The 26,218-nt window shown below is 28.8% G+C and overlaps 4 protein-coding genes and 1 long non-coding RNA gene across 7 annotated transcripts; 2 read left to right on the top strand and 3 right to left on the bottom strand.

Annotated features, from left to right (window-relative positions):
- Positions 1 to 1,892: 1,892 nt before the first annotated feature.
- LOC112799971 (probable mannitol dehydrogenase) lies at positions 1,893 to 5,147 on the bottom strand. Its single transcript, XM_025841991.3, has 5 exons — positions 4,953 to 5,147; positions 3,811 to 3,924; positions 3,111 to 3,624; positions 2,414 to 2,567; positions 1,893 to 2,199 (listed from the first exon to the last, which is right to left on the bottom strand). Exons 1-5 carry the CDS (start codon positions 5,051 to 5,053, stop codon positions 1,994 to 1,996), a joined length of 1,089 nt encoding a protein of 362 aa, XP_025697776.1. The 5' UTR covers positions 5,054 to 5,147; the 3' UTR covers positions 1,893 to 1,993.
- A 1,778-nt stretch (positions 5,148 to 6,925) lies between these two features.
- Positions 6,926 to 8,356, bottom strand: LOC112799974 (uncharacterized). The gene is made up of 2 exons (XR_003201286.3): positions 8,154 to 8,356; positions 6,926 to 7,437 (listed from the first exon to the last, which is right to left on the bottom strand). It is a non-coding gene; the product is annotated as an uncharacterized lncRNA (long non-coding RNA).
- Positions 8,357 to 10,810: 2,454 nt separating this feature from the next.
- Positions 10,811 to 12,905, top strand: LOC112799973 (8-hydroxygeraniol dehydrogenase-like). Its single transcript, XM_025841993.3, has 5 exons — positions 10,811 to 11,111; positions 11,303 to 11,416; positions 11,490 to 12,003; positions 12,361 to 12,514; positions 12,602 to 12,905. Exons 1-5 carry the CDS (start codon positions 11,017 to 11,019, stop codon positions 12,808 to 12,810), a joined length of 1,086 nt encoding a protein of 361 aa, XP_025697778.1. The 5' UTR covers positions 10,811 to 11,016; the 3' UTR covers positions 12,811 to 12,905.
- A 4,026-nt stretch (positions 12,906 to 16,931) lies between these two features.
- Positions 16,932 to 19,407, top strand: LOC112799969 (probable mannitol dehydrogenase). Its single transcript, XM_025841988.3, has 5 exons — positions 16,932 to 17,143; positions 17,222 to 17,335; positions 17,566 to 18,085; positions 18,413 to 18,566; positions 18,646 to 19,407. The coding sequence occupies exons 1-5, from the start codon at positions 17,046 to 17,048 to the stop codon at positions 18,849 to 18,851; spliced, it is 1,092 nt and encodes a 363-aa protein (XP_025697773.1). The 5' UTR covers positions 16,932 to 17,045; the 3' UTR covers positions 18,852 to 19,407.
- On the bottom strand, positions 18,729 to 25,730 carry LOC112799967 (uncharacterized). Of its 3 annotated transcripts, none has more exons than XM_072236588.1 (17): positions 25,696 to 25,730; positions 25,239 to 25,327; positions 24,110 to 24,149; positions 23,678 to 23,799; positions 23,196 to 23,246; positions 22,891 to 23,004; positions 22,429 to 22,548; positions 22,215 to 22,350; positions 21,544 to 21,720; positions 20,905 to 21,051; positions 20,712 to 20,818; positions 20,372 to 20,465; positions 20,141 to 20,282; positions 19,883 to 20,042; positions 19,516 to 19,632; positions 19,300 to 19,426; positions 18,729 to 19,220 (listed from the first exon to the last, which is right to left on the bottom strand). In XM_072236588.1, the coding sequence occupies exons 2-17, from the start codon at positions 25,304 to 25,306 to the stop codon at positions 18,960 to 18,962; spliced, it is 1,983 nt and encodes a 660-aa protein (XP_072092689.1). In that variant the 5' UTR covers positions 25,307 to 25,327; positions 25,696 to 25,730; the 3' UTR covers positions 18,729 to 18,959. The 3 variants fall into 3 exon arrangements, with proteins under 3 accessions (XP_072092689.1, XP_025697771.1, XP_072092690.1); XM_025841986.3 differs by lacking the exon at positions 25,696 to 25,730 and adding an exon at positions 25,485 to 25,670; XM_072236589.1 differs by lacking the exons at positions 23,678 to 23,799; positions 25,696 to 25,730 and having other exon boundaries at positions 25,239 to 25,290.
- Between the last annotated feature and the right edge of the window lie 488 nt (positions 25,731 to 26,218).

Raw genomic sequence — 26,218 nt, forward strand, 5'->3', positions numbered from 1 at the left:
TCTACAATTTGGTTTCGCTATCTCTATCACTTCTAATAGATAATCTACTTAATCTTTTTTTTTTATTTTTTTTCCTTTCTCTTCGTACTTTTAGATCTAGTTCATGCCCTATCTAGTAGGAAGAAACAAAGAATGCTGGTTTTGTTTGTTATTGTGTATTTTAACTTTCATTTATCTTTTGTGATGTTGTTGTCAGTTTGTTACTGTTGCATTTTCTGTTGTGTTATTGTTTTTTGTTTTTGATTTTATTTAGTTTGAGATCTAATCTGTTCTATTTAACAAAGAAAGTTGCTGAGAGACTAATTGAAGGCAGAAAGTAAGTTTCTCATTTATCTTTGTAATGTCATTTTCTATCAACATTTGAAGCTTATATATATTATATCCTTGTTTCAATTGGAGCTAAAGTTGGGATGTTCTTAATTCTTAAACCGTTTCTGGCAATTCGACTTTGATTGATTAGGGTTTTAGATACAAAAATATAAGACAGAGATGCACAAATATTCAAAATATTAAATTATACGCAAAAATCTATTTCTGCCTTCTTGCAGAATTTGTTTCTGGAAGCAAATTTATATGCAAAATATTCAAAATCAAAATAAGCACTCTATAAGCAAATAATCAAGACAAAAGAAGGATTGGAGTGAGGATAGAGATTATCACGACAAAGTGCACCAAAAGCGATGATGAAAATTTTATGTATTAAGAGCTATATGTTAAGACATTTATAATTAAAAAATCATGTTATGTTAGATACTTTATTTGTATACGAGTTATTACTTTTGATTTTTAATACTAAAAAATAATATAGTATATTTAATACATTGTTTATGAGTTATATAATATTTTGTTTGAGTATTGATTTTTTGTTATTGAAAAAGTTTAATAAAAAAAATTATTTGTTTAATGCGATAAAAATGATGGTTAAAATTTGTCTTTGTAAATAATAAAAAATGTCACTTTTATCCGGTAAAAAGGGCGATTTGTAACTGCCATTTTAAATAACATGAAATGCCATTTTAACTATGTAAAAATTGTGGTTTCAAACGTCATTTTAACCAACTAAAAATACAATTTTAACCAATCAAAATGCTGCTCTATCAGAGTAAAAACGGCGGTTCATAAACACCGTTTTAATCAACCAAAATGTCATTTTCATCCTGGAAATAAGAGCAGTTTGAACCGCCATTTTAACCAATCAAAACCACCGCTTTAACCTTGGAAATAACGGTGCTTTGAACTGCCATTTTAACCAACAAAAAAATGCCATTTTGTTTGGAAATAATGGCAGTTTGAACCGTCATTTTAACCTATCTAAAAATCGCCGTTTTAAACCAAAAAATTGTGGTAGTTTTCTGAAAATTACTGTATTAACCATAATGACGCCCAGAATTACGTCACTTTCTAAAACCGCTGTTTCTAGTAATAATGGCAGTTCAAATTGCCATAAATACAAAAAAACACTATTTTAACCAGCTTTTTTTATAATGCAATAACTTAATCAGAATAAATAACTATTTTTAACTATAAAAGAGTGAAACGGAAAATTTAAATTAATATTATATCTATATAAAAGAAGAGTTTTATTTGATCAAAAAAAGAATTCATTCAACCAATTTATTTAAATAATTTGAGAATTCAATTGAAAGAACTTATTCAACCTTTTATCTAATTCTTTGATACAACAAAAAGAGATTCACTCAAATTTATTTGTTTATACAATAATTTTATTACGAAACTAAAAAGTATTTTGACACTTTTCTATTCTTTATATACGATGACTATAATAGTTTAAGAGGTATTATAATTTTTTATTAGATAAAAATAAAAAAAATTAAATCTACTAATATAAAGTCTAATATAATAACTAAATAAAAAAATCAAAATATATAAAATTAAATTAAATACTTTAATATTTAAAAATATAAACTAATTAATAACTAATAGATAATACTGGATCTCTTCGAAGAGAACCAAGTACATTGTACTTGTATGCTTAAGAGGTTGGCTTGAGTGTGTTTCCAATATCAATCACAAATCGATACTTCACATCAGCTTTGGCGAGGCGTTCCATTGCAGTGTTCACATAATCAATCGCAATAACTTCAATCTCAGGCTTCACATTGTGTTTAGCAGCAAAATTAATCATTTCTTGTGTTTCCTTCAACCCTCCAATCAGACTACCGGCTACGATTTTTCTCCCTAGCAATACGAGAAACAATACTTGTTAATATCAAATTTTGTGTTAACTTGATATGCGTTAATGTTACAAGTTTGACATTAAGCAAATAAGTAATAATCTTTTGAAGATTATATCTTTGTGAGCTTAAGTAATAATAGTAGTAAATTTCCGAATTCACCCTTTATAATTACATACACAACTTGTGGAAATATTATGCATGTACATAACACATACCCTTAAGCAAAGGAAAGATTGGTAGTTCTAAAGGCTTTTCTGGTCCTCCAACCATTACTAATTTTCCATGAGACTTCAGCAAACCAATAAGAGATACCAGGGGATGAACAGCAGATACTGTGTCGATAATACCATCCAAGGTTTCCATTGCGGCCTATAAAATAATAGCAAAATTTTTTTAATTAATTTTCAAAATTATTTTTAATTGAATTTGTCTTTTAAAGATTTTAGTCGTTCTATCACCTTCACTGTGACATGGACACCACACTAACCACAAACACACATAATTTTAATTGGCTGTTAACATGATAAATTTATAAAATTAGATCAAATTAATCTCAAATTGAAAAGTTAATTTGATATAATTTCATAAATTTATCATATTAATAGTCAATTAAGATTATTAGATATGTGTATGTGGTGTCATTATCAATAACAAAATAATAAAAAGACTAATAATATAACCAACTTAAAATCTTTAAAAAACGAATTTGATTAACCAACATTTTCTTTTAACGATAAACTTGACAATTTAGTTTCTTACTCTAATATAAAAATATTAAAAATCACATCCAATGAAAATAGATTAAATGAAAAGAATATGTAATATTAAAAATTTATAGACCTATTGACCGTAGTGTTTTGTCTCAATATATAAAAAAGTATTTATTATTGAAAGTTTGAAACATTAGTGCACCTGGATTTGATCTTGGTCACGACTTAACAAAAATGAATCAGCGCCCAAAATGTTTATTGCTTCGTCCTTTTTATTAGGTGATGTACTGATGACGGTAACCTTAGCTCCAAAAGCTTTAGCAAACTTGACTGCCATATGGCCCAGCCCACCAAGCCCAACAACACCCACATGCAAACCAGGCTTATCAAGCCCATAATATCTAAGTGGGCTATAAACTGTGATCCCAGCACAAAGGAGAGGAGCAGCAGCAGCAAGAGGCAATGCTTCGGGAATGCGAATCACAAAGTGTTCATCAACAACCATTGAATCAGAGTAGCCTCCATATGTGATAGTACCATCAATGTATTTGGCACCATATGTAAAAATATTTTTTGGGCAATAATTCTCAAGATCTTCTACACAGTTTTGGCAAGTGCGGCATGATTCAACCATGCATCCCACACCCACTTTGTCCCCAACTTTATATTTTTGTACTTTGCTTCCCACTTCTGTCACTACGCCAGCTACTTCGTGCCTGTTTATTTTGTACACAATTTCTTCATATTTATTAACTCAATTCAATTAATGCTATGAAAAATCAACTTTGGTACATAACCATAATTGTTTGAGATTTTTAGTAGATATATATAGCAGCATCCTTCGTATATATAGAAAGCAACTAAATAAATTATTAATAGAAAGCAATAAAATTAAAGCATACCCAGGGACCATAGGATATATGGCATTGCCCCACTCGTTTTTTACCATGTGCAGGTCTGAGTGGCATATTCCGCAGTATAACACTTTGAATGCCACGTCTTTCTCTCCTGTTTCCCTGAAAATTTTGACCATTTATAAAGCTAATTAATTAATAAGTAACTATTAACATATAATTTGGAACATTTGAAATCAAATTTCATTATCAATAGGGGTTGTCAGGACCTGCAGCATGACTTATGTTTGGTCTGATCTGATTTTACTTGTTATAAAATAAGTATAGAGTCAAATTTTTATAAAAGTCATATTATATTAATTGGCCAAATCCAAATTTATTAATTAATTTTATTGACATGTTAAATCTATTTGACTCTATTAATATATAATTATATATATAAATAATTTTTTATTATTAATAAAATTATAAGATATTTTAAATTTATTATATTTAATTATAAATAATTTTGTATATTTTAAACAAAGTTTAAAAAAATTTATAAATATTAAATATAATATTTTATATACAAAATATATTTATTAATTTTTTTTAAATAATATTTTTATTTTTGTAAAAAAAATTAACAGGTCTTTTTACAAGTTTTAGGTCAGGCCAAACTTAATATTTTAAAAAAGGTCTATAGTAAATTTTAGATTAGACTCGGATCAATTAACTACATGACAGACTATACCTATTAAAAATAAAGTCTAGTCTAACTTGGTCTATTTCCACCCAAATTATTAGTATACGATTTTGTATTAGTTCAAAGGCAAGTAAATAGATTAGAGGATCAGCCAAATTATTATTGATTGATGCTGATTGTGAATTTCCACAAGAAGTAATTAGTAATTCAATTAAATAAGAGTGTTATTTTTATTTCAATTATTGAGAAAAGAAAAAACAACATGCCTGTATTTGCTGCGGGTGCAAAACTTATTTCTTAATAAGTTCATATTTTATTTGATAATTAAAAAAATAAAAATCTAAATTGATTCATACTGAATTTTATAATCAATTATTTTGATGTCCACCAAATTTTAGTAATTCAATTAAATAAGATTTTTCGACAAAAACAAAGTGTCCGATTAAAAAAAAAGTTATTTGTTAATAATAATAATAATTACAAAGAGGAAAGAGGGGTAGTTAACCTTCTAGAGAAATTGAAAGGAGAGAGAAAACCAGAAGTATCCCTAGCTGCCCATCCAAATGCCTTCCTAGGATGCTCAAATTCAGGTTGCTGTGATGCCATAATTAATTTGAGTCTTCTAATTTATAATTCAACAACAGAGAACGATATAAGTGTCAGTGTGTCACTTAATAAGTGTGGTGATTATGGATGAACTAAAAGCTAAAGAGCTAGCGTTGCTTATATAATGCGACTATGCGAGAGTGAGGTTTTAGCTTACGTATTTGCTGACGTTGTCGACGATGTTTTAATTTTGATTAAGGTGACAAAATTTGTGTCGTGTACTAATTTTCCGATGCTTGTGTAAGTTGGTTTATTAGTGGTTCCCACCAATGTTAGGTAACCTTTAGAAGAGAGCCAGAAATTGAGAAATTAAAATTGAAATATTGAGTGATAAAAGTTGAAAAATAAAAATTAAAATAAATTTTAATAGTGTATTTAGTATAAAATATGAAGTAGAGATTAAAATAAAAATAAAATTTTAAAGAATAAAATTGAAATTAATTAATTAAGATAAGGGTATTTTAAATATAAAATGTTATTAAAATTTAAATTTATGTTTTTAAAAAATTCAATTCTTTATGTATTTATTTTTTAAAAATATTGAAATACTAAAATTTTAGAAATAAAAATTAAAATTTTAATATTAATTTTCAGACTAACAAATATAATATTAAGTTTTAGTCTCTTAATTTTATATATCTCAAAATAAATACTACTTAAAAAAAAGCTATTACTTAAGAATGTGAATGCAAATTTCCAAAAGGTTGGGAATATTTTTCTATTTTCGAAAGTCCGTTAATATGTATCATTAGGGTTGGAAGTGAGTCGAATTGAGTTGAGTTAAACCAAGTTCGAGTTCGACTCACGAAAATTAAACTTTGCTCACGGCTCGAGTCATTAACAATCGAGTCTATTTCGTAAGCCAAACACAACTCAACAAAAACTCACGAGTTGACTCAAATAATAGGAACATAATTTATAATTGTATATCAATAAATTATAACTTATATATATTAAAAATATTAAAAAAATAAATATATATTATCTATCTATCAATAATAAACTTTTTATTTCTGTTCTATATCAAAATTATATATAAAAAATAACTATAAAATTTTAAATAATTATATATATATATACACGTTGACCTATATTTTTAATATTATATATATAATTAAACCAATTCACAAACTAATAAACTGAAATTATTTAAATTTAAATTTAATTTATTTAATTTATGAATTTAATTTTAAAATTAAATTCAATAAGCATAAATTATTAAATTATTAATAAATCGAACGAGGCTCAATCGAATTCTAACTTGCTCACGAATTTAACTTTTTTCCCTTTCAACCTTAAGTATCACTGTCACCCTACCCAACAATAAGGCGGTGGTTAACGAAGAATTCAAAGTCTACCCAACATATGTGATCTTAATGAATACACGATCAAAACGTTCAAAAGGGTCACATTAATTGTACACGTGTATTTCATTTGAATGAATATTATTCCATATACTTTTTCTTATGAAAAAGCATAGGTCTGAAAAGTAATTAACTTCATGCTTTCTCTATCATTTTTATTTTTTGGTGCTGTATATCAAGGTAGTAAATTCGTAATTTTTATTTCGACTCGATGAGTTGGCATAAAATCGTAATTCGTAGAATTGTAAAACGAAACATAAATATAATTCGTAAATTATATAAATATATATATATAAAAAGTTATACCATAAAATTAATTTAAGATTAATTCAATATAGTATATATATGAACATATCATAATATGTTTATTAGGATATGAATATGGCCAATTTATTATAAAGCATTGTATGTAAAAACAGAGTTAATCATCGAAAACAAAGTTTGAGTATATATGTCATGTACATAGTGTATAACATCAAATGCATTTTAAATCATCCGTCAATATATATGAACATGAATACAAGAATATAATTTCAATATATCAACCAAAAGAGAATTTAATATAACATATTTTTAGAATATTAGAGTAGTAACGCAGAAGAACAATCATGAGGTATGACCTCCTGAGTACCTAAGAACACCACATATAAAAACAGAACATAAAAGTAGAAAACAACACAACGACATAATTGGCAAAGCGGTGATTCGGCGAGGCTTAGTAGGGACTAGAAAGACAGAAGCATTCACTGGAACAACATTGACGGTGACAAGTAGCAAGCTTTGGCGAGAGCAAAAGAGAAGGAAGAGATTGAGTCATCGAGAGATTGAACGAAAACAAAAAAAAGCCTCCCACGATTAAAATTTTAGGAGTCTAAAAGGGACAGAAATGACACCTGGGGTTTCATCATTCTTCACCACTAATTGAGCTAAGAAACCATGCTTCTCCTCAGTCTGCTTCCTTAGATGCTACACGACAAGAAATCTACGATTCTAGCAAGCCGGCGTTTTTGCTCGGCGATTCTGCATGAACGACTACTTTTCAGAACGAAGACTAGAATCGAAACGAGAGGAAAAGATAAAGTCGCAAAATCGTGCGATTCAGCGAGTTGAATCGCGATTTTGTCTACCTTACTATATATACGAATTTTATTATCTATCTATTATATATTATTAAAATCAAATTTTGTTAATTAATAATATAACTGATGTGATATATTTTTAAAGGTATTATTTATTTATTTTTTTAATTTATTTAAATACGTTAATTAATTAATTAATAATTTGATTCTATTAAAATAAATATCCAACTATTTAACATTTTATTTGACCAAATTAATTATAATTAATCAATTACATTAATTATTTAATTTGACTAAAATAATTAAATAAATTAATTTGATTTTAATTTGCATTAATTTTTTATTTTATGTATTTTAATTAATGATTTTAAAAAGTAAATTATTTATTTGATTTGACTAAGATAAATATCAAATTGTTTAATATTTTATTTGACTATATTAATTATAACTAATTAATTATTTAATTTGACTAAAATAAATAAATTGATTTATTTTAATTTGTATTAATTTTTTTGTCTTATGTATTTTTATTAATGATTTTTAAAAGTATTATAATTTTATATGATATATTATAAGATATTTTTATTTATTTAACTTACTTGATTGAGCTAAATAATTATAATTAGGGGGGAATCCGTTAGAAATGATGACTCTTACCAGGGATGCATCCATAATGGATAGAGTCGGCTATTCGAGCACTATTAACCTGTGAACCACCAGGGCATATACAAAACTTGGTCTTGTAAAATCTCTTTTGATATACCAGATGTCAGTAGCCCTACTAATTCTATTGTTAGAAATGTCAAGTTCAGTGTCATTTTCCATACACGTGCAAGAATGACTCTAATCTTAGAGTTACGATGACCAGCCAAAATCCAAGATTAGTCCTGCATAGCCATATTTACAAAGGTTGAGAGTGAATAAATATTAATGTAGACACGTTGTCTAATCATCTTAAAGCATGAGCTATACATCAATATTCTATGTACTAGCAAACTAAATAATCTAAGATCACTAATAAACCTGTTGTTTGAATACTGAATTACGTATCACTCTCCATACGATTGTACAAGAAAATAATATATGTATTTTAAATATAGTTCATGCAGGATCAATAATTAAACTTGATCTATGTTTTTCATTGCATACGGAGATTATAAGTCATTGGTGACAGTAATACTTTTCATCTCTTTGCAACTAATGTCTCTCCATGGAAGATATTACAAATAACATAATATTCAGCTATGTTACTAAAAATTCAACTGAAGTGCAACTGCAGCTTAAGGTTATTTAGAAATTGAAGACCTGTGTGTTATGAGTTATGACCAATTTCAAGATTCAGGATTCTATTCATTCCTGGAAATATCAAGTAATTAGCAATTTAGCATCATTGTCAAGTGGCCATAAAAAGATTAACAGACAATCCAAAACCAAAATGCAGGATAATAATAAGTCATCTGAACATACATATTCCAATTCCAGTTCATAATCAAGTAATTAACAACAGAAGGCAAAAGAGCATATTATGTCTTAAATCTTCACCTGTTTCTATATCATTCCTCCAGCTGAAGAGCAAAGGCTGTAGTACTTGAGGAGAGCAACATCTTTGTGTGGAATGAATCCAACATCATAGCTAGGGAGCACACTGCTCGAATGTATTTTTGATAAGAAATGGAAGCCTTCTGTTGCTCTTACACAACATCATGACAAGTGACAAAGAAGTGATCAGCACCAAGGTTCTGTTCCAATAAGGATATTTGCTATTAAGCCTCCACGTAATTTTGGACAATTATTGTCATATTATCATAAGATGTGCCTGCATAATAATATACAACCATGAGAAGCACTCCATACAAGAAGCAGGCACTTAACCATACAAGCTTAATATAACGTGTTATTCATGTTTCATTACTCATTGTTTCCTCTTTCAATGTGAATCCACGGTAACACATTAACAAATCTTGAACAGTTATAAACTGCCATCATCGAGTCGCACAATGTATATGGAGACCAGGAAGATGTAGCCTCAAATAAGGTAAGAAAGTGAACATGTGAATAGAGAGAATAAATAGCATTGAATTAAGACACGCACGCACAAAGGCTAAAAGCAGATCCTCAGTACAAACATGAATAAGGAACTCGCAGAAGCAAAAGCTAAGTTCAAAGCATTAAGGAAAAGAATTAATAAACAAACCTAAGCATAAATCCACCTGTAAAAGAGAAACAGAAGTAGCCAAAATAAGATCTGTGCATCTTCCATGATGGTTCAACTATCAAAATGATCATAATTCTACTACATGAAATTTCAGTCCTAATTCTTCACCGAAGGCAAAAAGGTGATCATCAAGACATTCATAAAACCACAACTCCAACAATTGATATTTCCAACACATATTAGCTAGCATCTTAAGTAATATCACTACTAGTGCTAATAATAACGCATATCCGAAACAAAGTTCAAACACTTTGCATATCTCATTCCTTATTCACAAATTAATCCTTAAAAAACCATTCATTACCATTATTAACATATTACATAACAACACAGTATTGGACTAAGACATCAACAAATGCCACAACCTTCTCAGATCTCAATAGAACAACACTTAAAAAATGCAACGCTCTATGCAACAAAGTTCTACACATTCTTGTAAATACAGTTTAGTTGAACTAATCAAGACATTGCAAAAAAAAAAACTGAAAATGTTTACTTGCACGCATCTTATGACAGAATTGTATGAAGAAGAGTTCTGATCGGATCGAGGTTGAACTGCTTCCAATGTTCTGAAAAATATCCTCACTGCTATTTAGTGAGCTTCTAGTGTTTGATAAAATGTCTTGATCTCATCAGGATATATATAAACTTGAATTCTCATCATTCCGTATTAACTTGAAAACGGCAGTTATATATCAGAAATCTTTTCTTTTCTATCGTTCATAATATTATATTTTATAACTTAAATTAAAAATAAATAATTTTCAATAAGCACAAAAAATAAATTAAAAATTTTGTTCGATAAAACAATTTTAAAATTTAACACTTCATGTCAGTATCTTACTGTTTTTTTTTGTTAATAACTTATGGAATAACTTGGACAGAAATTAAATTAATTTGACTGATGAAACTAAATCTTGAAAATTACTTTGTATATATGTTATAAAATCTGGAGAATAAAGCATCTGATTTGGTTAAATATTATCATAGAAAAAAAAAATACATTTATGTACATACTATTTTTAGAATGTTCAAAATCTTGTCTTTCCTATTAAAAGGATGTTTCACTTTTCATATATCAAGGGTGAGGTCAAATATCCATACCTAAGGTAATTAACTACTATGGCACCATATGATTCATAAGTATTAGAGCCACATGCACACATGCACACACATTCAACTATAAATTGGCCCATTCAATATTTGAATTCCGATCTCCCTTGCGTTTGATACGTTCTTCTCATCACTTTGATAATTAATATAATTCCTCTCTCATTATCAAGCAATCGGTATCTGATCTGATCTATGGCGTCACCAGAGACGGAGCATCCAAAGAAGGCTTTTGGATGGGCAGCTAGGGACCCTTCTGGGGTTTTATCCCCTTTCAACTTTTCCAGAAGGTACCCCCATTCATGTTTAATTTCTTGTGAACAATAAAATCTAGGGTTAGTGAGACATTAGCTTTTGGAGCAGATCAAAACGTACAAAACCTGAGAGCAATGTTAATTAATTCTTGATAATTGCTTAGCTAGCTTCATCAAGTGATAACGAAAACTAAATTATATATTTTGTTAAACGGAAATTTGTCCAGGGAAACTGGAGAGCAAGATGTGGCATTCAAAGTGATGTACTGTGGAATATGTCACTCGGATCTTCACATGTTAAAGAACGAATGGGGCAATACCACTTTCCCTATAGTACCTGGGTATGTTAATCTTCAAAATTATTTTGTTTCTTATTAATCAAAACAAATAACAACACATACATTTGATTTACAGGCATGAGATTGCTGGAGTAGTGACAGAGGTAGGAAGTAAGGCACAAAATTTCAAAGTTGGAGACAAAGTGGGAGTGGGAGTGTTGGTTGGATCCTGCAACTCATGCCAAGGCTGTGCTGCAAATCTTGAAAATTTCTGCCCGCAAATGATCCTAACATACAGTGCCAAGAACAAGGACGGCACCATCACCTACGGAGGCTACTCTGACTCAATGGTAGTCGATGAACGCTTCGCCATTCGCATCCCGGATAACCTTCCACTGGATGTGGCCGCTCCGTTGCTTTGTGCCGGGATCACGGTGTATAGCCCTCTCAGATATTTCGGACTTGACAAGCCTGGTTTGCACGTCGGTGTGGTTGGTCTTGGTGGATTAGGCCATGTGGCCGTTAAGTTTGCCAAAGCTTTTGGTGCTAAAGTAACTGTCATTAGTACTTCCCCTAACAAACAAAAGGAAGCTATTGAACGTTTAGGAGCCGATTCGTTTCTCTTAAGTAAAGACCAAGATAAGATGAAGGTACATGTATTTTATTTTTACTGAAAACTCAGGTACAACTCAGGTGCAGTCGACTTCATATGAAGTTGATAATTGAGAGTCATTAGATAATGGTGAAAAGTCACGTGAAGTCGGCTTCACGTAAAGTTGATACCTGAGAACCGTTAGATGGTTTGACTGATTTGACTAAATTTTTATCTATCGGCTCTTAGATATCAACTTCACGTGAGGTTTCACCTTAGATAATTTGACTGAATTGAATAAATTAACTCTTAACTATCAACTTCACGTAAAGTTAACTACACCTGAGTTTCCACCTTTATTTTTATAAAAAATGTTATGTAGTTTAATTCATTTCTAACAAGTTTCATTTTCTAGGCTGCAATGTATAGCTTGGATGGTATTATTGACTCAGTTTCTGCAGTGCATCCTTTGGCTCCATTGCTGGCTCTATTGAAGCCTAATGGAAAACTTGTGATGGTTGGTTTACCTGAAAAGCCTCTAGAGTTGCCAATATTTTCTCTTTGTACGGGTAAGACTATGTTAGAAACAAATAATAACCAATTTATTAAACATGCCATTTAATAGAGGATTAATTATTAATGTTTGGCATTTGAAGGAAGAAAGATGATAGCTGGTAGTAGTATTGGAGGGTTGAAGGAGACACAAGAAATGATTGATTTTGCTGCTAAACATAACGTGAAGCCTGAGATAGAAGTTATTGCAATGGATTATGTAAACACAGCAATGGAGCGCCTCGCAAAAGCAGATGTCAAGTATCGATTTGTTATTGATATCGGAAACACTCTCAATGCCACAACCTCTTAAATACCAAAATATGCATCATTAACATTTTAAGAGTCCTTTTTTGATCTTTCTTTTTATGTTGGGGAATAATAATATATAGTAAGTAAGTGAGCTAAGTTAAATGGTATTCCATAGCCGATGTTAAAATTAGTTTTTTACTGCATTTTAAGGAGATGTTGGAAGACATTACAATTTAATCGTTATTGCCTCTAGTCTTCAAATTATGGAAACTTTCTTTGCTATATTCATCGTCAGGTGACGCTTTATTGGCCTGGTTAAGAAGGAACGCAAATTTTCCTCCATAAAAGAAAAATCATGTGTGACATTTAAAAATAGGTTACAAAAAGATAATGAATTTAAATTTAAGTAAAACGTGATACACATTTTTCACACAATTATATGCAATGGCACTCGATTGACATGGTGTCCAGTTCTTCAGTAACAAATGCAAATAACCCTAGGGATGTAGTGCTTTCATTTAAAAAATTATTAATTAAATACCAACATTAAAAGTTACAATAAAACTCAATATTCAAGCAAAATACTTAACCAAGTTTAACCAACTTGTTAAAACAACTTTTCATCAAATCACACAACTCCTTTTTCTTCTTTGTTTCATTCTCTTTCTCCTCCTTCTCCCAAATTTATGCACATAGGTTCTTCTTCTTCTCCAATATTGCATCTTCTTTTTCTTTTCCTTTTTCATTATCGTCATCACTAATAACACCAACATTTTACTAACATCTTTATTAATTCTGATTTTCTCTGATGCCATGATTAAATGATTTCGGTTTATTTGTGTATTAATTGAGGTTCACTTGATGCTGCTGATAAGTATTGACCAAATTTTTTATTCTTCAAGTAATTTCGGTTCATTTCTTAATTTAATTGAGGTTCATTTGGATTCAAAAATAAATTCGATGTGTTTTTGTTAATCATTGAGTCTTTTTAACTATTTTTTCAAATCTGAACTAATTTTGATCCATTTGTGTGCTAATTGAAGTTCACTTACTGCTGTTGATAAATATTGACCAAGTTTTTTAGTAAGAAAAATGAAATTATTCATTATCACTTTATTCATCAATGGCAATAGATTTCACTCATTCTATTTAATTAGTTCAATTTTGAACAAGCAGTCAATAAGACTCAATCATCAATAAAAATACATCGAATTTATTTTTGGATCCAAATGAACTTCAAATAAATTAATAAATGAACCAAAATTACTTAAAAAATAAAAAACTTGGTCAAAACTTAATAGCAACATCAACTGAACCTCAATTAACACATAAATAAACCAAAATTAGTTCAATTTTAAACAAGTAGTCAAAAAGATTCATTCATCAATAAAAACATATAGAATTCATTTTTGGATTCAAATGAACCTTAATAAAAAGGAGGAAAAGAAAAAATGTAGTAACAACAATAACAATAAAATAATGATGATTGAGAAAAGAAATGCAAAGAAGAAAAAGAAAAGCGAAAAAGAAGAAGGAAGAATGCGAAGAAGAAGAAGGAGGAATCTAAAGACCAAAAAGAAAGAAAGCGAAAAAAAGAAGAAAAAACGCAAAGAAAAAAAATGTAAAGACGAAGACGAAAAAGCATTATTAAAACGCGCATATATATATATACACTGATGTAATAAAAGTAATTTTTATTGAATTTGAATCTATTTAGTTAAACTTAGATACAAAATATTTAGATATGTAGTTCGACTCAGTTACAATAGAATTAGGTGTTATATATTATCTAGTGATGTATCAACTTTTGAATTATTTTCTGTAAATAAAACAAGCTATTTGTAGGAAAAAACTTATTATAATACATATTTTAATTTTTTTGAACTATTTCCGTGCTATCATTAAAAATATTGTTTAAATATTGATGTAACATATATCATTGCATCAATTATTTAAAAATTAATTATCTGACTAATTTTTTAAGTAATATGATTTATAATACACTTCTCTGGCTAACTATGAAAACTGAATATATTATTGGCTAAATCGAAATACTACATTATAATTGAATAGATTTAACTGAATGCTAAAAGCTATTTCAAAGATAAAAAGTATCTTCGGGTATATAGATATTTTATTATGAAAATTATATCCTAACATGTACAACTTTTAATAAATTTCTAGTTGCATGGCTTTATTGTAACTAATGAAAGATAGACACTTTGTTAAGTTGTCGTGTTTGCGTGTTGAATATATTTTATATACACGATATTTATTGATATTTGTTTGACATACGTGTCTGCTAATTGTATCTTAGTAAAAAATAAAAAATTCTGTTTCGAATATGTTTGAATACACCTAAATTCCATCATGTATTAACGTGTCTAATTTTATTCTTAACATATATTTTTAAAATAAATTTAAATATAATATATATTATTATTTATTAAAACAAAAAATATTTTAAAATTTTATATAATTAAAATAAGACATTATAAATAATTAAAAAATTAATTTATATTTTAATATTAATAAAATATCAAAATATCATTGCAATTTATTTAAGAAATATTTTATATTTTATATGTATGCGTATTCCCGTATTTTATAAAATTTTAAAATTTGCATATATTCTATATCGTGTATTGTATCCTGTGTCCATATCAATATCCATGCGCCATAGATTAGAACCAACTGTTCAAGACTAATAATAATAATATCTTCAGGGTATTTATGGGGAAGTAGTGTTCTTGTTAGCGGGAGATAATAATAAAGTATAATTCTATCGTCTCCATTATTAGGCCAATAATTAGCTTTTAAAAGGAAACAAACGAACCTGTTTGCTTGTTGGAAGTTTCATCACTTGCTGACTCATATTTTGTCGTAATTTTCAGTTAAATTATTTCTTTATCCTTTTCATATGAGCTTTTAGTTAAGCAAGTTGTTCAAAGTTTATTATTCTCAACGGCCAATATTAATTTAAAATTAAACGAGAGGCTATAGTTCTATGACGTTAAAACATCATTAAAAAAATGCTTTTGATAGGCTGCTTCAATTTTTCTGTTAGTTGATATATAATTATTTTACAACTTGCAATTTAAAGTTTCATTTCAAATGTATAATAAGTCTAGGGCCTAGGGACAATGCGTATAAATAACACATATCGTTGACTCTAAAACCTACTTAAGTAATGCAAGTTTTTCCTATAGCGGAAAATGTTATTATTGTTGTCAATATCATGTACGATAAATTTTGAATTCTATATTCTATTATTATCATTATAATTATTAAATGGAGTTGGTGTAGATATCTTACATCATAGACAGACTTTTCTTATGTTCTTGTTTTCATGGTTGTTAGATAAGGTGTAATATAATGCTTTTTATCTTTGATGACAATGTTAACGTGACTTTATAAGATATTTTTTGTTTTGGTTTTGCATTTGGTTAACAACCCGTTAATATTCTTCCGTTTTTCTCTTTCTTCTCCTCTTACTTAGTCTTTATTCATCTACTACAATATTGTAAATTAATTGTCTAAAAAAAATTGTGATCTTAGATAGTTGTAGGTTTTGAGTTTAATTCTTCCATATGTTATCAAAAGAATTTTTTTTTTCAGCATACAAGAACAACGATAAAAGATCTCTGATCTCTCGTAATTCAAAATATGTGTGAGATGCAGGTATATTTGTCAAAAGAAAAATTTTTGTTCAGTAATTTTTAATATTTTTTTTCACTATCATTTAATTAATATAAATACTAAATTATCAATTAAAAAAAAGAATTATACGATTCTATAGAAACACGTCAAATACAAATTATGTGTATAAATTTTAAAAAATATAAATATAAATTATATTTTTTATATATAAAATTTTTGTAAATATATTTATATATTATTATTGACAAAAAATAATAATATTTATTGATTAGGTAACATTTTTCTTTTAAAATAGGGGAGTAGATTCTTTCCAATAAAAAAAACTGGATGCTTTACAATGTGTAATCTAACCTTTCATTGTTTTTTCTTTCTTATTTAATTTTGATCTCACTTAAAAAATTAAAGATAAAAAATCATACTTTATTCTCTCAAATATTTTTTTCACCGGAGAGAATCCATTTTCCTTAAAATAGTACCCCATATATAAAAGTACATTGGTTACCAAAGACGTAATAAACAGTACTACTACCACACAAATAATTACTATAAAAGAATAGATATTAAGGAGGTTTTATGCAATTGGATCCTGATTAGTTTCAAGTATATTAGAGATCAGATACTAATCATACTATAATAATGGCAACACAAGCTGAATTTGAGCATCCTAGAAAGGCCTTTGGATGGGCAGCTAGGGATACTTCTGGTGTTCTCTCACCTTTTAATTTCTCTAGAAGGTTTGCTTCACTCATATCAAGTTTTTCAATTGATTTCTTGCAACTTCATTAAGAATTGGTTTGTCAAACTTTTTGCAGGGAAACGAGAGAGAATGACGTGGCATTCAAAGTTTTGTATTGTGGGGTATGTCACTCTGACATACACATGCTGAAAAATGAATGGGGCTTTTCCCTATATCCAATAGTTCCTGGGTAATAAATAATCCTTCATTTTAGTTATGTATTTAAAATTTGGTAGAAACTCAGGTGTAGTAAACTTCACGTGAAGTTGATACTTAAGTGTTGTTAGATGATTTGACTAATTTGACTAAATTTTCATCCAACGACTCTCAGATATCAACTTCACGTAAAGTCGACTTTACCTGAATTTTCACCTTAAAAGTTTTGCATATTTTGAATGTGTTCTTCTTTAAAACATGCAGGCATGAGATTATAGGCACAGTGACAGAGGTGGGAAGCAAGGTAAACAAGTTCAAAGTTGGGGACAAAGTTGGTGTTGGATGCATGGTTGGTTCTTGCCGCAAAAACACATGCAGAAACTGTAATGATGCTCTAGAGAACTATTGTCCACAAATGATTCTCACATATGGTGTCAAAGACACTGATGGCACCATCACCTATGGGGGCTATTCTGACTTAATGGTTGCTGATGAAAACTTTGTGGTTCGAATTCCTCAAGGCTTTCCTCTTGATGCTGCTGCTCCTCTCCTTTGTGCCGGGATCACAGTGTATAGCCCTCTTAGATATTATGGGCTTGACAAGCCTGGACTCCATGTGGGTGTGGTTGGTCTTGGTGGGTTAGGTCACATGGCTGTTAAGTTTGCCAAAGCTTTTGGGGTTAAGGTAACGGTCATCAGCACCTCCCCTGAGAAAAAGGACGAAGCAATTCAACTTTTAGGAGCTGATCACTTCCTTATAAGTCGTGACCATGATCAGATGCAGGTGAATGTTTGAATATAGAATAAATTATTATTTATATCCATAAAAGATACAGGCGCTGATAAATGTACCCATAATAAAACAATAATTGTAACAACGGAAGATGACGTCGTCCGTGTGCCAAGCGTATCCAGATGTTGGTTACGTAATTAATCTGTTAGGATATTCTTGACACACGGAGATCATTTTCCGTGGTTACAATTATCGTTTTATTATTATATAGGTATATTTGTCGTCTGTATCTTTCATAGTTACAAATAATAATTTATTCTTTGAATATATTTGGATAGTTTATTGAATAAATATTTAAAGTTTGTGTTAATTTTGCAGGCTGCAACGGGCAGTTTTGATGGTATTATTGACACAGTTTCTGCCTTCCATCCTTTATTGCCTCTAATTAGTTTATTGAAGTGTCACGGGAAGCTTGTAATGGTTGGTGCCCCGGAGAAGCCTCTAGAGCTGCCAGTATTTCCTTTAATTATGGGTATACATAATTAATTAATAATAATACGTTACAAGTTATGGTGTGGCCTTAATTAAGTGATGATTATTTTGGGATGCAGGAAGAAAGACAGTTGCCGGTAGTACCATCGGAGGGATGAAAGAGACACAAGAGATGATTGATTTTGCTGCTAAACATAACGTGAAACCTGAAATTGAGGTTATTCCTATTGATTATATTAACACAGCATTGGAGCGTCTACTCAAAGCTGATGTCAAATATCGTTTTGTCATCGACATTGGAAACACTCTAAAACCTTCCACTTGAAGCATTTACTGTCATATCTTTGTGTTTTGTGTATTTAATATATATTTTATTCTAAATACGTGGCTGATATTGTATCTACTATGCACTTCCTTTCACTACTACTACAAGTTAGTGATCAAATCCAGGGGATGAAGGTGGAGGACCTTCTAAGCGGATATAATCATACATGACTCCTTCAAATGCAGTTAAAGCTTTAGATTGCTTCAAATAGATGATGTTCTTTCCTTTCACCAAATGCTTCCCACTTACACCTATGCTATAGAGCCTATACAATCCATGGATGCCATGCCTTGCTATGGCATTGTCTCCTCCTACTTGTCCTGTTGTGAAGTGTGCAGGATTTGCATTTTTAGGGTCATTGAACCAAACCTGAAATAAAATCCATTTCGCACTTGTAAACTATGTTATCTAATTAAGCATAACCAAAAGAAATGTTAAATTACTGAACCTGCAATTCAGCTTCAGTTGAGGATGCCAAAGCCAGTTGTAGTGTGTATATTCCTCTGGATGTGACATTTGGAAGGTCAAATACAATTTGCCATGTGCATGGTCTGTATTTCTTCTCTCCTATTTTCCTACATACATAACACAACACAATTTAGAGTTAAAAGTTAACATATATAAGTATATAACTCCAATATATAACACTGTTAACAGAACTTACCTTGTAACATGAGCAAAGTACCAATCCTTGCGATAGTCATTAGCACCAACAACGAATACAAGATCATTATGTGGATGTAATTCGGCGTAACGTTCCCACAATCCATATTGCCTAAATCTGTTACAGTTGTGGAAACAAATTTAATTTGTCTAAGTAAAAGGAAAACAAATATGTAATAATAATAATTATATTTTTTAACACGTCTCTTCACGCAATAGCTTCTTTTGGATTTTTATAAATTTTGTTAATAATTTTTTTTAGAATCAATAAACATTGAATTCTAAATCTTTTAGTTAAAAATAAAAGTTCTGATATCATATTATAAAACTAATTATCCTTAAAACTTAAGCCAATAGAAAAAAAATACTTGTCAATGGTGTGATTCCTGTATAAGTTGTTGATGAGCTTAGGGTTAGCGTCTGGCACAAAAAATTCAGCAGCTAAGCGATCAGGAATTCCAATCTCCCAAAGTGTTGGACCATTTCTTGGAGGATTATACACAAGTGTATTCAAGTTGGTGGAGCATCCTACATGCACAGTCCATATATGCAAGTGAAACGTTTCTTCCATAACAAGTTAATTATGTGCAATAGAAATTATTAAGTGTTTTTTAAAGATATTGTACCTGGTGTGATGGTTATTGTCTTGTTGTATTTGTAGTCTCCAATAAAACCAGGAACCCATGCATACAAATTGTAATCACCGGGTACAATATTGTTGATTACAAAATTACCATTCTTGTCGGTTCGAGTCCAAAATTGATAACCCTGTAAATGCATTCGAATTATTTCTATTAAGTACAACTAGAATATGTAAAATTATTCTTATTGCTTTTATTAATAACATAAATGTAGACCTTGCTTTCTTTCTGCCATGATCCAGGATCTCCAGGTAAACCTAAACCAACGTACGCACTGTTAGCATTTTGAAGGCTCTGTCCTTTCATGAACCTATCAAAAGCAAGTACATTATTCATATACTGTATAATCACATAAGGTTTAAGTTTTCCAAGACCTAAAAAAAAATAGGTTAAAACTCGTGCAGAATGAAGTCAACTTCACGTGAAATTGATAGTTGAGAATCATTTAATAATTTGACTAAATTTTCATGTAACGGCTTTCAGTTACCAACTTCTCCCCCGTAAAATTAATTGCATGTGTGTCTCCACTTAAAAAAAAAAAGTGATTTTTGCATACCTATCTTGGACTTGCAACCTTCCTGATATTGTTCCACGTTTATTGGCTGGAATGAAATCGATTGATCGAGGGAAATTATATGGCCAGCTTTTGGCTTCATTGGATTGCTACATAATTGTGAAAAAAGAATGATTAAGAATTATTACTATATACGATATAACAAATTTTGAAAGATAATTTAATATATAAGTACCTTTTGTACGGCATCTAACCACAAATTTTGATTACTTGGACCAGAGTTGAGGTAGATAAAAACAGGGCCAAAAACCTTCTTATAAAGTTCCCCTTCCTGAAATTTCATATTTACCTCCCTTCCAGCATAGTGGTTGCTCACAAACATCTACACATGTTGAAAATATCAACTTTGTTATTTGATTAATTGATTTCGTTCATGCAATGATGCATGGGTAATTATTATTAACATTTTTTTCATGGACAAGTATTCGCTTCAGTCTAATTTAATAATTGTATCGGTGCTTAATTTTACAACATAAATTTTTTATTTTAAAAAGTTACCAAAAATAAAATTTAATTTTAAAGTCACATAAAAACAACTTAATCATAGTTTGAAAACTCTTTTTTTACTAATATTTTAAAAAAAAACTAATTAATTTTTTAATTAGTCAATATTAAATAATTTTTATTTAAAATTCTTTTAGTTTTTATCTTTTTTAGAAGGATTCATAATTTAAGAGTAGGACTTAAATTTTAAGACTTATGATGTAGTATTTAGGATTTAAAATAGAATTAAAAATAATTTTAAAAGATTAGTATATTGACCAAAAACTTATCTATCCAATTATTATTTTTTGGAAAAAATAAAACTTCTTACCGAGAGGGCAATTGGGCCAACATGAGAGGTGAGATCTTGCTTGATAGGCCCACAATTGCGGAACTCATTGCTGGGTGTTAAGATCCAGAAACCGACACGTGGCTCAGAATATGGGCTTGTCCAACCGTTAACCTTGTTGTCTTGAGTCTCAATTGAGTATTGATACTTGTCATCCACCTGACCCCAAAATCACACCATAATAAATTAATAATAACCGTTCATCGAAAAACAAAAATTAATTATAACCATAATATCACTATCACAAAACTATTTTTTTCATAGAATAAAGATGAGTAACATATTCTAATGTTTTCGTTTTTGAAATTTTTTTTTAATTTGAGATGAATTAAAATTAAAAAGTTTGATTTCTGTATTTTAAATTTTTTATTTTTTTAAAAATATAATTTTTGTATTTTTTAAAAATCAGACCACTTTAAATTAAATAGATCATATTTAAAATTAGGTAGAAATTCAGGTGCAGTTGACTTTACGTAAAATTGGGAGCGGTTAGATTATTTGACTAAATTTTTATTTAATGGCTCTAAACTATCAACTTCACATAAAGTCGACTGTACTTGAGTTTTCACCTTAAAATTAACATACTAACAATTCATAATCTGAAAAAATATCATTGTGAATTCAATATTAAAAATAAAAAAATACATTGATACCTCTCTAAGAAAATTTCGTTGTAATGGCTTGGTTAAGAGAACGGCTTCAGGATAATCTAGGGTTTGACCATTTTCTCTATCTGCCATAGATGGCATCATCCTCTGCCTTGTGTTTGATATAGCCATATAACGAAACCTGATATCATCATGTGTTGGTATTATTTTCCTCTGCTAAGCACAAATGATTTAATTTAGCACATTAAGGTGAGATCACCTGTCACGGGCGAGCTTGAAAACAATCCTAATTTGATCAATTTCCACAGCTGGAAATCCCTCTACACGTTCCAATATTACATATGGATAAAACCCAGAATCCCCTCTTCTCAATATATACCTGCAAATTCAATTAACTTAATCTTCTGCATAATATTATTAGTAGTATTTAGTGCAACTCAAATCAAAGTTTTCATACTGATGAAGTAAAATGTTTTACATATGCAATCAACATAAAAAAAAAAAATGAAAACTCAGCTGTAGTCGACTTCACGTAAAGTTGATAACTAAAAGTCGTTAGATGATTTAATTGATTTGACTAAATTTTTATCTAACCGTTCTCAACTATCAACTTCATGTGAAGTAAACTGCACTTAATTTTTCACTAGAAAATAATTATTTGTGCTGATGCGATATTACGTAATACACGTGTAACTGTATAAACATGCTACGTACGATTCACCTTATGTCTATATTGAAGGGGACACCACCATCTGAGGGTGACCATGTTCTTGTAAATGAAACTTCCACCATATTCTGGTCCTGTGCTATGACTTTAAAATCTGTCGTCTCGGTTCTGCAGTATTATTGTTGAATCTTAATTCTCATGATATTTTTAATGCATACAAATTTACATTTTTTATATAAAATATTTAATTATAATATTTTTTAGAAAATGTTGAACACTTTTTAAAAATAGCTTATTATATATTAATGATACGAAGACATGAATGAAATAATTAAGAGGACACTGAAATATGCGTGTACTTTGGTTCGCCGCCAGATTCTCCTGGTTCATTTGTGACAAAGTCCACGTACCTACAAATATGAAGGCCCACTATCAATTTAAACATTATTTAGGTTGAATTTAGATAAACATTTTAATTAAGTTATTTTAAAAAAAATAATTTAATAATTATATTAAAAGTAATTTATAAATAAATTATTTTGTGATTAAGTTTTAATTTTAAAAGTGTTTATTTTATAAAAATATGATAAAAAATAATATTATAAAAAATTATTTTTTTATTTTTTTATAAATTTTTAAATAGCTTTTTAAAAAATTATAATTTAATTTTAAAAATTATATCAAATATTAATTCTACTATTTTTTATAAGTTAAAAACTCAAAAAAATTAACAGGCCCTTGTATATGTTAATCCAAATTTAATTTCATGACACAATAAAGCATATTAGATCAATATCTAAGCAAAGTTTATTTATTTAAGATAGATTGAAGAAATAGATACCCTCTATCCTTTTTATCATTTCGAGATTCAAGTATGGTGTCAATTCCATTATATGATATTTCAAGAATATAGCCCCCAGGCTTTGCCAAAGTGATGGAAACGATACCGTTTTGAAGGATCACCTGAAACTCCAAGTCAATTGTGTGATGAGTGTACTCATAATAAGACATTTTTTTATTTTGTGTAGTAAATTTTTATAAAATATTTTAACTATTAATTTTGATAAAATATAAAAAGGAAAAAAAAGCAAAATATAGTAAAATGATACGGCCAAAAAATTTTCACATTATGACGTAGTTAAGAAGTTTCTTTATAAAAATAATAAAATAATAAATTAATTGATATCATATTTTATGCGATAAATGTAACAAAATTTCTTAAGCTTAAATACAATACTTAATAAGAAAATCAAATTAAGAACTTTTTTATTACCCGATCAGGATTTTCAGTATTCAGAATAACCGGCGATGTTCTTCAGCGAGTAGAAGCCATGCATATAAAAAGGAAATAGTGAAAATAAGGTAAAAAAATAGTTACAAGAATTCTGTTGTCATTTTAATATGATTTTTTTTTTCGAAATATCTTTTGATTTTGAGAAATCAGTCCTACATAAATTAACAAGAAAAAAAAAGAAGTTTTTGGCATTGCATTAAACATCTAGTAAACTTGTAAATTTAAACCATAAAATTTATTTGAAGTTTTGAACTATTTCATACATGGTGAAAATTCAGGTGAAGTCGACTTCACGTGAAGTTGATATCTGAGAAGCATTAGATGAAAATTTAGTCAAATCAGCCAAATCATTTAATGATTCTCAAGCATTTACTTCACGTGAAGTCGACTGCACCTGAATTTCCACCCTTCATACATACTTGTCAAAACCATAAAAGTAATGTTAAATAATATTTTACGAATAAATAAAATGAATCATTTTAACTCTACAAATAAAAAGAAATAAAAATCACATATATTTAATTTTAAATTTTCAATAATTAAATTATTTTACAATAAGAAAATATACAAAGGGAATATACTCCTAGAAAACAAAAGAGGCAATAGTAGGGGTTTTGGTAAAGCACTCTTTCAGCATGCGAGAAACACGATGATCAATTCATGCCATATGCAAGTAGACAAATAATGTTCTTCACCAAAAATAAAAAATAATAATTTAAAAAAATTACATGAGATTTTGAAAGCTTTCACCATGTGATTAATTTAGAAGAAATGGGAGTCTGCTTTTATTTCTCCATATCCGTTACTATTTAAGTACTTATGATTATATTTCAGGTTTCAGGAATATAAAGATAGAAGTAATTAATCTATATATATATATATATATATATATATATATATATATATATATATATAGAACGTTTTCCTTTTGAATGCTTATGCTTGCCGTTACTTAATTTGTTTAACGATGAGTAATAACGTACAAAAAATCATAAGCTAAGAAGGAAAGCATCATTTGTATTAGTTTAACAAAGAATCAAGCGTCAAAATATTTTTAATTTTTGTAAAAGAAAAAGAATAATAAAGGAATGAAAGTGTTAGAGAAAACCTAAATGAGCTCTTCACAGAAGATGCACCCAGCAAGAAGAAAAGCAGTGCAACGTATACCACCTTCATCTTCTTGCCAATGTAATAAACCTGCAAATTAAATTAAATAATATAATTTTTTTCATAGCTTCATTTCATATCTCTAATAATTACCAAAATAAACTTGTATTATGATCTCAATTGAGTAAACCACAGGAGCAGGAAAAATTTTTTTCAGTGACATGCATTGTGAAAAAAATGTACTAACCTTTGAAAATCAATAATTAATCTCTTTATGATGTATGAAAAGATCATCATGAGAGAAGAGACGAAAATATTTATGCTCTATTTATATGAATTTTGGTTGGAATGACTTCTTCTAACTCTATATATATATATTGTCACTGAATTCTCTTTGGAACTTCAAAGGACCTTCATATATTAATAACTTGAAGGCTAAAGTGAATATTATATATTACCTATATGTATATGCAATAGTGTGTGTGAGTGAGAGAGAGAAGGCAACTCAAGAAACAACTTTAACTTGTCTATGATATAGCCACGTTTTATAGAGGGAGTTACCAAATAAAGACGTTTAAAACGTCTTTTTTTAAAGATATTTTTTAGTAATTAAAATTTAATACATATAATCAATTAAATTATGTTATTTTTGTTAAAATTAGGTTATACAAATTAATTTAACCAAAAAAATGGTGAATTAAATTTTGAACTGAATCTAAATTAATATTATTTTTTATAGAAAATGACTATAATACTTTTATTATAAAAATAACTAAAATATTCATGTTATGTATATTAATTTTGAGAATAGTAAATTATAGTCAATTACTTCTTGCCGTCATAGGATTAGGATTTAGAATTCTCAATAAATATATATATATATATATATATATATATATATATATATATATATATATATATATAATAGGAGTATTTTAGTTATTTTCTATAAAAAGAGTATTATAGTCATTTTCTATAAAA

This window comes from Arachis hypogaea, chromosome 5 (assembly GCF_003086295.3).
Source record: "Arachis hypogaea cultivar Tifrunner chromosome 5, arahy.Tifrunner.gnm2.J5K5, whole genome shotgun sequence".
Taxonomy (NCBI): domain Eukaryota; kingdom Viridiplantae; phylum Streptophyta; class Magnoliopsida; order Fabales; family Fabaceae; genus Arachis; species Arachis hypogaea.